The following is a 15,000-nucleotide window of genomic DNA, read 5'->3' as shown; positions in this document are numbered from 1 at the left end:
TACCACAGTGACTGCAAACCAATGGATGGAAACAAGACAGAAATGTCACTGAGATGAACAATAACATCGCTTGGGGACTGGCTATGGCCGGGTGAAATGACCAGGTTTTTTACTCTGATCCCAGAATGGTGGTAACCTAAGAACTGTGAAAATCTACTGACACAACGCTGTAAGCCAACTATACTCTAATTAAAAAAAAAAAACAAAAACCTGAGAAAATCAAGAAAGAGAACCTGTTTGACAACAGAAGTGCTCAGCTTCAGGTTTTGGATTTGATAACCTCAAGATGATTATGAGAGCTTTAAGCAGAAACATTTAGCAGACAACTACTTAATCTCTCGAATTTGAAGAGAGGTCAGAACTAGAGCTATAGATCTAGGAATCATGATCAGGGAAGGGCATAACTGAAGCTATATAAATGTTTAGAGTACAATAAAAGAGTCTCATTAAATGCATCGACAATGCCTCCATGAACAAGTCTTGGCTTCCAAACTGAAAACCAATCTGAAGGCCTTCCCCTAGAATGGAGTTGGAATGACACCAGTACAACACAGAATGAAGAACATTTGAAGACTCAGCACTGTGCAAGGAGTCTGGGCCAGGAGAAAGTAGGAAGCTCTCTTTCAGAGGTAGTAAATCCTTTCTCTAAAGGGAAGTCATACAGATTTAAAGACATTACCTGGGGGGTGACAGCTGAGCCAGGCCTCCCCTTCATCCTTCCTATGAAGAGAGATAAAAATCTACTTAGGCTCATTCAGTGTCAAAAAGGATGCTACTGATGCAGGTGAGAAAGACTGCATAATTTCTAGTTTGGCCACAGTACTCAGACATGATCTAATCTAACATCTCATCCAGGCATAGACAAACTTTGTTTACTTGCTGAAGAAATATCTGCAGATTAAGTGTTTAATGCATAGATCTGTTGACTCAATGAAGCTCAAATATTTCATTAAATATTTGATGAAATACTTATTAGCTGCAGAATCTTGGGCAAGTTACTTCCTGATTCTGGACTATGTTCTCTCAAAGGCACTTGGTGGTCCTCAATAAATGTCATTGTTCTTCCTATTACACATCCTGTGTTACAGTAACATGTTTTTATTTCAGCCCACCTAGTAAGCTGTAAGTTTCTTAAACACAGGAGACTATGTTTTATTAATCTTCACAACTGTTTCAACTTGAAAAACTTATTAGTAATAATATTTGCCTGAGTTCCTACTGTGGCCTGGTGGGTTAAAAAAACCCAGTGTTGCTGCAGCACAGTTTACAGCTACTACAGCTAGGATTCAACCCCTGGCCAGGGAACTTCAATATGCAGCAGGGGCAGCTATTTAAAAAAAAAAAAAAAAAGCACCATTCATGACACTGCTGTACTCACTCTGGTGCCCACCATAAATTACACAGTATATGACCAATAAATATATGTTAAGTGAATAAATGGTTTGCTGTGCGTTTCCAATTAAGCTGTTAGCTGCGGCGGCTGCTGCTGCTTTTTTTTAAGCTGTTAGCTTCTTGAGAGCAGGAACCACCCCTTAAGTTTAGAGAACACATCTGAACTCCACCGAATATTTATCTAGGTCAGAGCCTAGACAAGGTAGGCATTACACTGTTTCCTCAATGGAATTGTAAAACATGACTACTAAGGGCCAAGGAGAATGCAAGGATTCCATCACACACTCAAAGTTATTGTGGTGGTGGTGAGTACACTCGGACTTTTGCAAATAGCTGAGGACCAATAAATATTTGCTAAATGACCATGACTACTTGCAAAGAGTCTTCCTGCCTCCTGTTTTCCTGTCTTTTTCTAACTCACTGATCCTATTCTGCCTCTGGGATCACACGGAGCATATGCGTTTCCTTGGCCTCAGCACGGCTCTTCTGAGAATGAAAAACTGACCACGAGGGTCTGAAACATATTTCTAGGCCTCAACAACCGATAAACTAACTCCTATGGATATCCTGGATCGGGCATGGCTCTCGATAACGCAGAGGTAACATCCACTACCCGCCTCCTCCGTCCCAGTCCTGGGCTTGGAGTCACCTGAGGGCTTGAGCCCAGTCGCTCTGAATCCTCAAAGGCGCCGCCATCTTGACCCCGCCTCCACCAGCCCGCCTCTTCCGCTCTATCCCGGAAGTGGGTGCCCCCTAAGGCGACGCGTGCAGAACGAAGGGCGGGATCTACACCAAGAGGCCACCAATGAAGCGTGCGGGGGGTCCTCTTCCCCTCCCTACCCCTTTGCAGGCGCGTGCATCTCACAGTAGGCTTGTTCCTGACGGGAGGATCGGAAGAGTTCCAATTGCCTGCAAAATTGACGCCGTTGTGTAGGAGGGCGCGCTTGGGTCCTCTAGTTGACCTGTTGGGTGAGCACTGTGTTCCAAGTCCTAGCGCGGTGAAGCATAGCGGGCGCAATCGGCCTGTGGCCGGCGGCTGCGCGCGCGCATGCGTACGCTCTGTAGTGGGGAGAGGACCCTTAAGTAACTTTGCCGCCTGGATTTCTCTGCTTTTACATTCTTTCCATGGCTTCCTAGTCCACGCTGGCCTCCGCGAACGAGCTGCCGACCATCGAGCCTTCCCTAAGCAAAAGTCTTTCTCTTTTTAATCCAGTAAAGACTGAGGCCGGGTCGTGGTGGGGAAAGAAAAGGCAGCATTTGAGTCCTGTTGTAGTCTAAGCACATATCACTTATTAGCGTATTAATCCGTACAGTAACTCTGCGAGTTAAATACTACCTTAGAAGGACACTTTAAAAGATTACATGCTAATGCGTGTGCATAGCAAGGCGAGGTGCCCGTATTCAAACCTGGATTTCTTGGCTTAGGATCCAAGGCACTGTTCTTCCTATCGTACTTGTTCTAAGAGGTTTGCCTCTTGCCTTTAAAGAGCTCACAGTGTTTTTGGGAAGAGCAAACATGTATAGTAATAGGAGCTATCATTTACTGAACTCTTTGGATGTGCCAGACTCCTTACATGCATTATCTCGTTTAGTCTTGATCCTGTGAGGTAGATATCTTTTTTTCAAGAGAGATTATGAAGTAATTTGCTCAAAGACACTCAATGAGTCAGTGACAAGGCTGTTTCCAGTCCAAGTCTGTTTTCGAAGCCCATTTTCCCCTCTCCCTTAGGTTATACTGCCTCCAAAGCAAATGTGTTTTGTGTAGGGCTATAGAGTGCTTAAATCCTTCTTGTGATGACTTCTCACTTGCCCTCTGAACACCCTAACATGATTAACAAGGCCTTGCGGTGATCAGATACTTTCTCATCTCACCAGTTTCATTAATTTTCCTGTACTCACACTCTTCTCTCATCATGTAGAACTTTCAGTTCCTCTCATGTCAAATTCTGTCTCAGAACCCCCATCGTTTTCTTCCATTGACCAGGAATATCCTTTATATCTCTGGCCAACTCCTATTTATCCTTCAAGTCTCAATTTAGAAATCACTTTCTCCAGGAAGCCTTCAGGTGTCTAGTCCTGCTCTTGTCTGGATTAGGTATTCCTCTGCTCTGTTCCCCATCTTCGCTTTTTGTACACACTGTACACAAGTAAATAACCTATTTACTTGTCTAGCTTGTAAACTCTATAAAGGCAGGAACTGTCTCTGTTTTGGTCACTCATGTATCCTCAACTCTAGCATAGTGCTTGGTATGCGATAGGTACTCAGTGATCATTTGTAGAGTGAATCAGAGACCCAGGAGGGGCATTAAGGAACCTTAGCTCATTTACAGCCTGTGGTTGTTACAAAGGCTGAGGTCATTTCTCGCCGCCTTTCTTCAGTTCCTTCTGTATGCTACCTTGTGCTTGGTGTCATGAAGCGGATGATTGTGCTCACATAGTCTGGGCGGTTACACCTCACATTAGGTACCCTCACACCTCACGGACTCATTGCTTGTCCTGGACCCTCTATGCTCTATGCCACAGCCACACAGTTCTCTCCATCCCTCCTATATGTTAAACCCTACCCATGGTTGGGTACTCTCCCAAGTGTTAAATTTTGTCATTCTCCAGCCATAGAATTAAAAAAGAGGGGGAGGGAGTGGGAGGGATCGGGAGCTTGGGCTTATCAGACACAACTTAGAATAGATTTACAAGGAGATCCTGCTGAATAGCATTGAGAACTTTGTCTAGATACTCATGTTGCAACAGAACAAAGGGTGGGGAAAAAAATGTAATTGTAATGTATACATGTAAGGATAACCTGACCCCCTTGCTGTACAGTGGGAAAATAAAAAAAATAAAAATAAAAATAAAATAAAATAAAATGCAAGTATCTACAAAAAAAAAGAATTAAAAAAGATAGCTTCTCCAATAGGAGAAAAGAGATAGCTACCCCAGAGGGTGACATTTCACCTAATTCATGTTCTATTAGTAGAAGCCATTAGAGATTATTAGTCCCAAACTAAGCATTTTCACACTTTATCTCATTATGTTTGGTTCAAGCTATTTTGTAGGCCTGCTCTCTGCCAGGCCTACAGCTGGGGGTACCGAGGTGAATCAGGTCCAGTATCTACCCTCAAATAGCTTACAATTTTCAAGGGGAGACATGCATAAATCAGCTATAACAGTGCAGTGGTCAGTGTTATTTGTAACAGAGGAACTGTATCATATGTAACCTTGCCTCCAATGATGTTCTAGAGACTCCCAAAAATGTCAACTCAAGGCCATACCTGGTCCCGACAAGTGAAGAAGGAGGATGAAGAAGAGGACCCACTGGACCAGCTGATCTCCCGCTCTGGCTGTGCTGCTTCCCACTACGCAGTGCAGGAGTGCATGGCCCAGCACCAGGACTGGCGACAGTGCCAGCCACAGGTGCAGGCCTTCAAGGACTGCATGAATGAACAGCAGGCAAGGCGACGGGAGGAACTGCAGAGGAGGAAGGAGCAGAGCAGTGCCCACCGTTGAGACCCCTAACCATTTATTCCCAGAGGAGGCCCTGCAGAAACAAGCATCCAGAGAGATCATGGCAAGAAGTCCTCAACAGTGGGGGTGTGGGCCAAGAAGTGTGAGACTTGGGGATAGTCTTTGGGCCTGGGGTTGAATGAGCAGTCTGCACATGAGAGGCAGCCATGGGTTTGCCATGAAGAGCTGTCATAGCATCACGCTGAGATCCCACACATCCTTACCTGTTGTGTGCCACCAAAATAGATACTGACCAGTATTTGCCACATAAAACAGAGTGGGGTTGAGGGACGTTCTACCCGATGTCTTGAGTCAGTGCGCCAAGCTCTGAGCCGATTCTTTGGACATTTAATTTTCAAGTAAATTCACAATCTAAAAGTAAAGTGGCTACCTAATCATTTCTTCTTCATTTATTCAGTCATTGGTTGAAAAACATCAGGTTTTTCTGAGACCTTCTCTTGTGCCAGGCACCGTTGGAAATTGTGATGAAAATGTGATCTCTGCCTTCATGCTGCTTTAGTCTGGTTTGAGAGAGAAACAACACTAGAACAACTAACGTAATTCCAGACAATGATATAAACGAACTTTTATCAGTTGTTCTGGATTTTTCAGTCAGTCTAATGGAAAGAAGCTAATGGGAAAAGAAACACTGAGTACCTCTCATATGCCAGACGCTGTTGAATTAACAGTCTGACCTCACCATGCCCCCAACCCCAAAAGCACAATGTTGGCTTGACATTTAAAAGGTACATTTAACATAACATTGGAGTTCCTGTCGGGGTTCAGTGGACAAGAATCTGACTAGTATCCACAAGGACACAGGTTCGATACCTGGCCTCGCTCAGTGGGTTGCCATGAGCTGTGGTATAGGTCACAGACGTGGCTTGGATCTGGCATTGCTGTGGCTGTGATATAGGCCAGCTGCTACAGCTCTCTTTTGACCCCTAGCCTGGGAACTTCCATATGCCTCTGGTGTGGCCCTAAAAAGCAAAACAAAAACAGTGACATAAAAGCAGTTGGGAGTTCCTGCCGTGGTGCCCCAGAAACAAATGACTAGGAACCATGAGGCTGTGGGTTCAATCCCTGGCCTCACTCAGTGGGTTAAGGATCCAGCACTGCTGTGAGCTGTGGTATAGTTCGCAGACACGGCTTGGATCTGGCATTGCCATGGCTGTGGTGTAGGCTGGCAGCTACAGCTCCAATTAGACCCCTAGCCTGGGAACCTCCATATGTAGCTGGTTGGCCCTAAAAAAAGAAAAAAGTAGTATTTAGTTACTTTAAAAAGTAACATAGAAGTGACATTTAACATAAGGGTAGGTTTTCAGCTTTTGAAAAGTGAAAACCCTGTGGACATGGAGTATATATTCCTACCTGACAACAATTTGCTGGAGTTGAGTAACAGTTTCTCTTTTAGGTATTTGTGTTTCCAGTTCACAATGCTTGCTTTTCATTTTTCTTCCATGGAACTGCTCTGTCTTGCTGTCTAGCCCTGTAAGGCATTTGGGAGTGGGCAGTTGGGAGAGTGACCCATGTTACAGAACTGGAATACAAGGGGCCATGTGCTCTTGTCATCATCAGTAACGTTTCTTGAGCATATATATATATATATATATATATATATTAGAAGAACAAATCTGAAATGTAGGCCCTAAAACTACTTTGAGCCTTTGTGTTGGGGGATACACACACACATAAATGAATCTCTGTTGGGCCGTGTATGCCCAGTGCTGTGGGTCATCCGTGTCGAGGCAGCTGTCAGCAAGAATTTTTTTTTTTTTTGTCTTTTTAGGGCTGCACCTGCAGTGTATGGAGGTTCCCAGGCTAGGGGTCAAATAAGAGCTGTAGCCGCTGGCCTGCACCACAGCCACAGCAACGTCAGATCCAAGCTGCATCTGCGACCTACACCACAGCTCAGAGCAACGCCAGATCCTTAACTCACTGGGCAAGGCCAGGGATCAAACCTGCATCCTCATGGATACTAGTCAGATTCGTTTCTGCTGAGCCACGACGGGAACTCCTGTTAGCAAGAATCTCAAGAGAAGGGAGTTAGTTGACATTGTGAAAAATGAAGTAGACATTACCTATTTGTAACATATATGGCAGAAAGAATTACCATCTGCAACAAATAAAAAGTACCTAGAAATCAGTAAGAGTGAAAGAGCCCGACTGAAAAGTGAAAAAAGTTAAATATGCCCCCAATACATAGGAAAAAATAACTCTATTCTATGTCATCTATAATCAGAGAAATACAGATTTTATTTATTTATTTTTTGCCTTTTCTAGGGCCGCTCCTGCGGCATATGGAGGTTCCCAGGCTAGGGGTTGAATAAGAGCTGTAGCCGCCGGCCTACGCCAGAGCCACAGCAATATGGGATCCAAGCAGTGTCTGCAACCTACACCACAGCTCACGGCAACGCCAGATCCTTAACCCACTGAGCAAGGCCAGGGATTGAACCCACAACTTCATGGTTCCTAGTTGGATTCATTAACCACTGAGCCATGATGGGAACTCTGAGAAATACACATTTTAAAAACAAAGTACTGGAGCTCTCACTATGGCGCAGGGGGAATCAGCAGTGTCTTTGGAGCACTGGGACACAGGTTCTATCCCCGGCCCTGCACAGTGGATTAAGGATCCAGCATTAGGGTGGCAACTGCAACTTGTATCTGATCCCTGGCCCAGGTGCTCCAAAACAAAAAACAGTATTATTAGATGATCCTATTGGCAAAAATGAAAAGAATAATGACCAGTATTGAGGTGGGGGGATGGAGAGAAACAGACACATTCACACTATTGAGAAGATCATAAATTAGTAGAGGTTTTCAGGGCAATTAGGTGAGATTATTTATTATTGTAAATTATTACTTATTATTTTAAATAATTTTTATTATTTTTATTTATTATTTTATTATTTTAAGTAATTAAACAGGAATTCCTCTTTTAGGAGTCGTTAAACATCTTCAAGATATGTATACTATTACGTGCATTGCGGCAGTGTTATAACTGAATATACTATTATGTGCATTGCAGCATTGTTATAACAGTGAATATACTATTATGTTCATTGCAGCATTGTTATAACAGTGAATGTATGGTCGCAATGTAAAGTTCCATCGGTAAAGACTGTATTTGCTTATACATTCAATTTGTTTATATATCTGCATAAGTACAACAGGAATGTACTTATATATATTAATTTGTATAATTAAAACAAATAATACAGTTCCCTGGTGGCTTAGTGGGTTAAGGATCCAGCATTGTCACTGCTATGCCCCTGGTTACTGCTGTGGCGTGGGTTTGAACCCTGGCCTGAGAACTTCCACATGCCATGGGCACAGCCAAAAAAATAAAAAATAAAATAGGGAGTACCCATTGTGGCTCAGCAATAAGGAACCCAAGTAGTATCCATGAGGACCTGGTTTCGATCCCTGGCCTCGCTTGGTGGGTTAAGGATCTGGCGCTGCTATGAGCTATGGTGTAGGTCTCAGACACGGCTTGGATTCCACGTTGCTGTGGCTGTGGTGTAGGCCAGCGGTTACAGCTCCAACTGGGCCCCTAGCCTGGGAACTTCCATATGCCAGGGATGTGGCCCTAAAAAGAAAAAATAAAATAAAATAGAAATAATAGGCCATGGGGGGCGGGGCAGAGGAGTCTAGCAGAGGGAAAGGTGGAAGGACCTCCTCAGCAGGAGGAATGGCTTTCAAAGCAGCTAAGTGGAGGGAGCAGGTTTGAGGCCTCTGGTCTAACGGGGAGCTAACACTCAGAGGGTCTAATGTCCCTCAAGCCTGTTTCCTCAAGTAAATGGGAATAATTCCTATTTAACAGTCACGCTAAGAGATTTAAATGAGAGGTAATATATAAATACCTGGTGATAAAATTTGTTAGCATTTACTGAACTATTTTAACTAATCCATATGGAACATTTAACCCAGGCTGTCTGGTTCCAGAGTCTGTGCTCTATCCCTATGCAACTCTCAAATCCCACTATGCCACTTACTAGCTCTGTGGTTGGGGGCAAATTACTTAACATCTCAGGATCTGTTTTTTCTTTGCTTAAAAACACAGTCAGGAGTTCCCCCTGTGGTGCACTGGATTAATGACCTGGCTTATCTCTGTGGAGGTGATGGTTTGATCCCTGGCCTGGCACTGTGAGTTAAGAATCCAGCATTGCCGCAGCTGTGGCGTAGGTTACAGCTTTGGCTCGGATTCAGTCCCTACCCAGGAACTTCCATATGTCTTGGGGGTGGCCAAAAAAGTAAAAAAAAAAAAAAAAAAAAAATACAGTCATAATACCTGTCTCATAGGCATCCAGACAAATAAATGCAGATCTTTCCCATAGGGTTGTTGAAAGGATGAGTTAATACTGGTTAAGAGCTTAGAAACAGCATCTGGTACATATTCATTAAATGATAGTTATTATCATCATGACTATTGTGTGCTAGTCACCGTCTTGAGTTTCACTATCTCGTTTTATCCTCACAATTCCCCTGTGCAGAGGAGGAGAGGATAAGTTGGGGATCAGACTCCAAGTGCATCTTGTTCTAAAGCCTATGCTAGTCTTTGCTCTGTCCTCTCTCACAAGCATCCAGTGCCCAGAAAGGTGATTAACAGTGCTTTATAAAAAGGAAATTAACCAGTGTCGGTTGCCCACAGCATTCTAAATTAAGATTGTTTCTAGTCTCTCAACTCTGCAGCCCACAGCCATGGAGCTGGAGTTGCGGGTGGTCCCTGCTGGTCCCTGTACAATCTACACCTACCTCCGCAGAGACTTGGTGCCAGAAGTGAGTGGAGAGGCCTGTTGGCTGGGTGCCCTTGGCGAGACCTCGGGCAGACTCATGATCTGGCTCTTCCCTGCAAGGTCCTCGGCTGGGGACGTAGCCTGTGCTCAGTACAAAGGCGCAGGGTAATGTGTTTTACTGGATGAGTAATAAGATCCTCCTCCCCCTGCCCCTCCCTCAGGTAAAGTGGCCACACCAAGTCCTGGGCTGCGGACTTTGGAAATCCAAGGAGAGCTGAAGAGAGTCCAGGTTGAAATCTTATCCTTTCCCACTGTGTGGAATGCCAGGTCTCCTTGCTTTGCTCCAGCAGGCAGAGGAGGCGCGAGGGATTCTTTCCTTCTCTAGCAGCAGTCTTCTCAAGAGTGTTCATTCCTCAGAGCCTGGACATCTTTCAGAGCCTGGCTATTCTGTCTAAATAGAGAGCTGACTCCCTAAACCTGAAATGTCTGAGAATGAAAGTTATTCCAGGGGGAATATAAAAACTAAATGAATCATTTCAGATTCTCCAAGGAGACCAGACATTTGAAGACAAAAATGGCACAAAGAGGTCAAAGTACAGATTAAACAAGCAAAAGACACACTGGCGGCTTCTGTCTGTGCCTTGCCAGCGGGTCTAGCGCCAAGCACGTCTAGTGCCTGCTCGGGGAGCTTTTCTTCGCTACGAACACTTTACATCTTAGACACAGTGGGGTCTGGGGTCTCTGAGCATTGATACCGTGACCCCATGACCAAAATATCCAGGTTCCATTTATTTAGCCGGAACTAAAATATACCCTTTCAGAATCCACAGCCATCAATTTTAGGCTCAATGGTGGAGGAACGAGGCAACCTCAGTCAGAGGAAAGGCACTAACACGTGAAGCTGAGGAATTCACTGGCCTTTACAGGAAAATTGCCCATTTAACCTGGGCATCCAGTCCTTCTTGAAAGTTTCTGAGCCACATAAAAATCTATTTCTATGCAAATCAAAACTACAATGAGGTACCACCTCATACCAGTCAGAATGGCCATCATTAAAAGTCTGTAAATAACAAATGCTGGAGAGGGGGTGGAGAAGAGGGAACCCTCTTACGCTGTTGCTGGGAATGTAAATTGGTGCAGCCACTGTCGAGAGCAGCATGGAGGTGCCTCAAACAACTATAAACAGAGTTGCCATATGATCCAGCAATCTTACTTCCGGGCATCTATCAGGACAAAACTCTAATTCCAAAGTATACCTGCACCCCTGTATTCATAGCAGCGCTATTCACAAGAGCCAGCACATAGAAATAACCTAAATGTCCACTGACAGCTGAATGGAAAAAGATGTGGCATACATACACAATGGAGTACGACTCAGTGTAAAAAAGGAAGTAATGCCTTTCACAACAACATGGATGGAGCTGGAGATCATCACACTAAGCAAAGTGAATCAGAAAGAGAAAGACAAATGCCATATGGTATCACCTATATGTGGAATCTAAAATATGGCACAAATGGACCTATCTACAGAACAGACAGACTCACAGACACAGAGAACAGACTTGTGGTTGCCAAGGGGTAGGCGGGGTGGGGGAGGGATGATTGTGACTTTGAGCTTAACAGATGCAAACTCATACATAGGATGAATAAATAAGGTTGTGCTGTACAGCACAGGGACCTATTTTCAATATCCTGTGATAAACCATAATGGAAAAGAATATGAAGGGAGTTACCGTTGTGGCGCAATGGAAACAAATCCAACTAGAATCCATGAGGATGTGGGTTTGAGCCCTGACCTTGCTCAGTGGGTCAGGGATCCAGCATTGCTGTAAGCTGTGGTGTAGGTCGCAGACAAGGCTCAGATCTGGCATCGCTGTGGCTGGCAGCTGCAGCTCCAATTTCACCCCTTGCCTGGGAACTTCCATATGCTTCAGGTATGGCCATAAAAAGCAAAAAAATAAAAATAAAAAAATAAAAAAATAATAATAATATGAAAAAGAATGTGTGTGTATATATATACATATATATGTGTAATTGAGTCACTTTGCTCATAGCAGAAATTAACATCGTAAATCAACCATACTTTCATATATATATATTTTTTTAGGGCCACATCAGTGGCACATGGAGGTTCCCAGGCTAGGGGTCATAGGGGAGCTATAGCCGCCAGTCACAGCAACGAGGGATCTGAGCCATATCTTCGACCTACGCTACAGCTCACGGCAATGCAGGATCCTTAACCCACTGAGAGAGGCCAAGGATCGAACCTGCACCCTCATGGATGCTAATCAGATTTGTTTCTGCTGAGCCATGATGGAACGCCTTTTAAAATTAAAAAAAATTTTTTTAAATTTCATTTTCATTTCGCAAAATTTCAGTAATCTGTACTGTACCAGAAATTGAGTGACCTTGGACAAGTCTCTTTCCCTCCTGGGTCAGTTAACACATCTGTAAATAAAGACTAAAACAGATTATCTCAAAGATTATGTACTGATAGAGCCAACACTACAACCCAGCTACCTTGATTCCTAACCCACTGACCTCTCCTTTCGTCTCTCCTCCCAGCCCTTAGGTTTTTCCAGCAGTACTAGGCATAGTTTAACTCTAACTGGGTTCAAAATTAAAAGGATGCAGAAGGAATGAACTATGCAGTTAAAATATCAGAATAAGTGAATGAAGTCAGACACAAAGGGGTACATGCTCTATGAATATATATCATCTATTGTACTGGGGAGCCGAAGCTTATCTATGCCAATAGGAATGAGATTAGTGCTTGTTTCTGGGAAGAATGACTGTGAAAGACTGTAAGGGAACTTTCAGGGAGATGGAAATGTTCTCTTTTTTTCTTTTTGGCCGCAGCTGTGGCATGAGGAAGTTCCTAGGCCAGGGACTGAACCCTTGCCATAGCAGTGACCCCAGCCAGAGCAGTGACAATGCCAGTGACAATGCCTGAGCCAGGGAACTCCTGGAAATGTTCTTTATCTCAATTGCAGTGTAGGTTTCATAGGTGACTGCATTTTAAAAACTGATCAAATATACACAAGACCTGTGAGTTTCACTATATATAAATTATACCTCAATGAAAAAACAATCCCTTTAAAAAGCATGGTGAAGTTCCCGTTGTGGCACAGTGGTTAATGAATCTGACTAGGAACCATGAGGTTGCAGGTTCGATCCCTAGCCTTGATCAGTGAGTTAAGGATCCGGCGTTGCCGTGAGCAGTGGTGTAGGTCACAGACGTGGCTTGGGTCCCCCGTTGCTGTGGCTGTGGTGTAGGCCGGTGGCTACAGCTCCAATTGGACCCCTAGCCTCCATATGCTTCGGGAACAGCCCTAGAAAAGGCAAAAAAAAAAAAGACTAAATAAATAAATAAAAAGTATGGTGAAGTTTAGATAAGAAGGTAATCTAACATTTACTTGTGCACATGCTAGCCGATTTTATACATCATCTTCATCTCAAGCTCCTAAAAAGGGACTATTCCCCTTTTACAGATCAGAAAACTGAGGTTTAATGAGGTTAAAATAACTCAGGTGAGGCCTTAAAACTAATAAATACAGAAACTAGGAACAGGTCAGGTTTGTCTGCCTCTTTTCTTTATAACAGGTTGTCTCAGGGAAGGAGAGGAAAGTATTTTCAAACTAGAGCCAGGAGACTTGCATTCCACTTGATCTGATTTCACTGCCACGTGACCCTAGGGAAGCTCATTTCCCTACAGAGTCAAATGAAGCTCATAATTGTTCTGTAACTCAGAGGTTCTAGCAATCAGAATCTCTGCCCCTTTTACCAGGAAAAGCATCATGAGCAATTTCCATTTGTTTCAGGGCAGACTAATCACAAGCAACAAAAGCCCTTTGACTGGTGAGAGCACACATCAACTAGGTCAGTGACACAGGAGCTCCAAGGTGACAGAACCCAGCTGCCTCCTGTTTAAGGGATAAGCCTGACTCATCCCTCAGTGAGGCAACGGAAAGGGAAAGGACTGGAAATCAAGAGCTCCGAATCCTGCCCAGCTCTGCCAATGAGCTGCACTGTGACCTTGAGGAGGTCTGCCTTCCCTGGGCCCCTAACCCGCACTTGTTTAGAGATGAGGCTGGCTGGGTCCCAAGGTCCTTCAGCTCTAGTATCTCATCAGTTTATGAAACCCTGTATTTTGCTTTCACAAACTGATAAGGCAAGATAGGAAACTGGAAAATACTGTTGTATTCCAGGTTCCTAAAGGGGGTCCACGTGACATTGACCATGTGATCTTGAAGCGTGTGTGTGTGTGTGTGTGTGTGTGTGTGTGTGTGTGTGTGTGTGTACATGCATTTATTCTTTTTTAAAATTTTTTCTTTTGTCTATTTAGGGCCGCACCTGTGGCATATGGAGGTTCCCAGGCTAGGGGTAAAGTAGGAGCTGTAGCCGCTGGCCTACGCCACAGCCACAGCAACGGGGGACCCAAGCCGCATCTGAGACCTATACCACAGCTCATGTCAATGCCAGATCCTTATCCCACTGAGAGAGGCCGGGAATGAACCCACGTCCTCATGGATACTAGTCAGGTTCGTTAAACACCGAGCCACAACAGGAACTCCGAGTTTATTCTTTTTATCAAGTCACTACACATCCCTCAACCTTACACTCTACTGCTGCTCTTACATCTTCCCTAAAGGAAACTCAGCAATGAATGATTCTGCATCCAGAATATCAGTCCTCACCTGGCAAATTCCGCCTATGCTCCCAGTGGGGTTCACTTGGAAGTCCTGGCCTGCTGAGCCTTCAGTTTGATTTGAGAAGTTTTCTCTTTTGTCTTTTGAGGGCCATGCCCACAGCATATGGAGGTTCCCAGTTTAGGGGAGTGGTAGCCACCGGCCTACACCACAGCAACGCTGGATACAAGCTGTGTCTGTGACCTATACCACATGGCAACACAGGATCCTTAACCCACTGAGTGAGGCCAGGGAGTGAACCCACGTCCTCATGGATGCCAGTCAGGTTTGTTAACCACTGAGCCACGATGGGAACTCCCAGAGAAGCGTTTTAATTGAGGGCACCTGCTGTCTTGATAGCCCTCCCTTAATGTTACACTTTAAGAGGAAATCTGAGTTTCCTCTTGTTGCCTTTGGAACCCAAAATAACTTCAGGACTGAAACTGACAAACTTCAGAAAAGTATACTCGATGCTAAGAGTAACCGAAGCTCCCACAGACCTCTATGTAGGGGTCCCCGAGCAGCGGTGGAGGACAGGGGAGAAAGGTCTGCCTCTTACTAGCTGTGTGACTCTAGGAAGTCAATTCATCTCTCCAAACTTCAGTTTCTCCACCTGTTAAATTGGGGTAATACCATCAACCTCAAGGACAAAGTATAATTAGGGCTCAGAGAATGTGAGT

At 44.4% G+C, this 15,000-nt stretch overlaps 2 protein-coding genes across 4 annotated transcripts in view; one reads left to right on the top strand and one right to left on the bottom strand.

Annotated features, from left to right (window-relative positions):
* PAAF1 (proteasomal ATPase associated factor 1) overlaps positions 1-2,130 on the bottom strand; it is a 46,978-nt gene extending 44,848 nt beyond the window's left edge. Inside the window, exons 1-2 of one of the 3 annotated variants that reach the window (XM_047752860.1) lie at positions 2,042-2,130; positions 680-720 (exon numbers count right to left, since the gene is read on the bottom strand). In XM_047752860.1, coding sequence (XP_047608816.1) covers positions 680-720; positions 2,042-2,088 — 88 coding nt within the window. In that variant the 5' untranslated portion in view covers positions 2,089-2,130. The remainder of the gene's footprint in view (positions 1-679; positions 721-2,041) is intronic. The other 2 variants (XM_047752861.1, XM_047752862.1) reach the window with 2 other exon arrangements.
* An 11-nt stretch (positions 2,131-2,141) lies between these two features.
* Positions 2,142-5,276, top strand: LOC125111074 (cytochrome c oxidase assembly factor 4 homolog, mitochondrial). The gene is made up of 2 exons (XM_047752863.1): positions 2,142-2,361; positions 4,630-5,276. Exon 2 carries the CDS (start codon positions 4,642-4,644, stop codon positions 4,894-4,896), a length of 255 nt encoding a protein of 84 aa, XP_047608819.1. The 5' UTR covers positions 2,142-2,361; positions 4,630-4,641; the 3' UTR covers positions 4,897-5,276.
* The last annotated feature ends 9,724 nt before the right edge of the window (positions 5,277-15,000 follow it).

The sequence above is a fragment of the Phacochoerus africanus genome, chromosome 11 (assembly GCF_016906955.1).
Source record: "Phacochoerus africanus isolate WHEZ1 chromosome 11, ROS_Pafr_v1, whole genome shotgun sequence".
NCBI lineage: Eukaryota > Metazoa > Chordata > Mammalia > Artiodactyla > Suidae > Phacochoerus > Phacochoerus africanus.
The sequence above is the reverse complement of the archived record's forward strand: the minus strand, read 5'-3'. Positions and strand labels throughout refer to the sequence as shown.

Bases quoted from the DNA above. Each gene is read 5' to 3' on its own strand.
- LOC125111074 (XM_047752863.1), top strand. From the start codon at position 4,642: ATGTCAACTCAAGGCCATACCTGGTCCCGACAAGTGAAGAAGGAGGAT.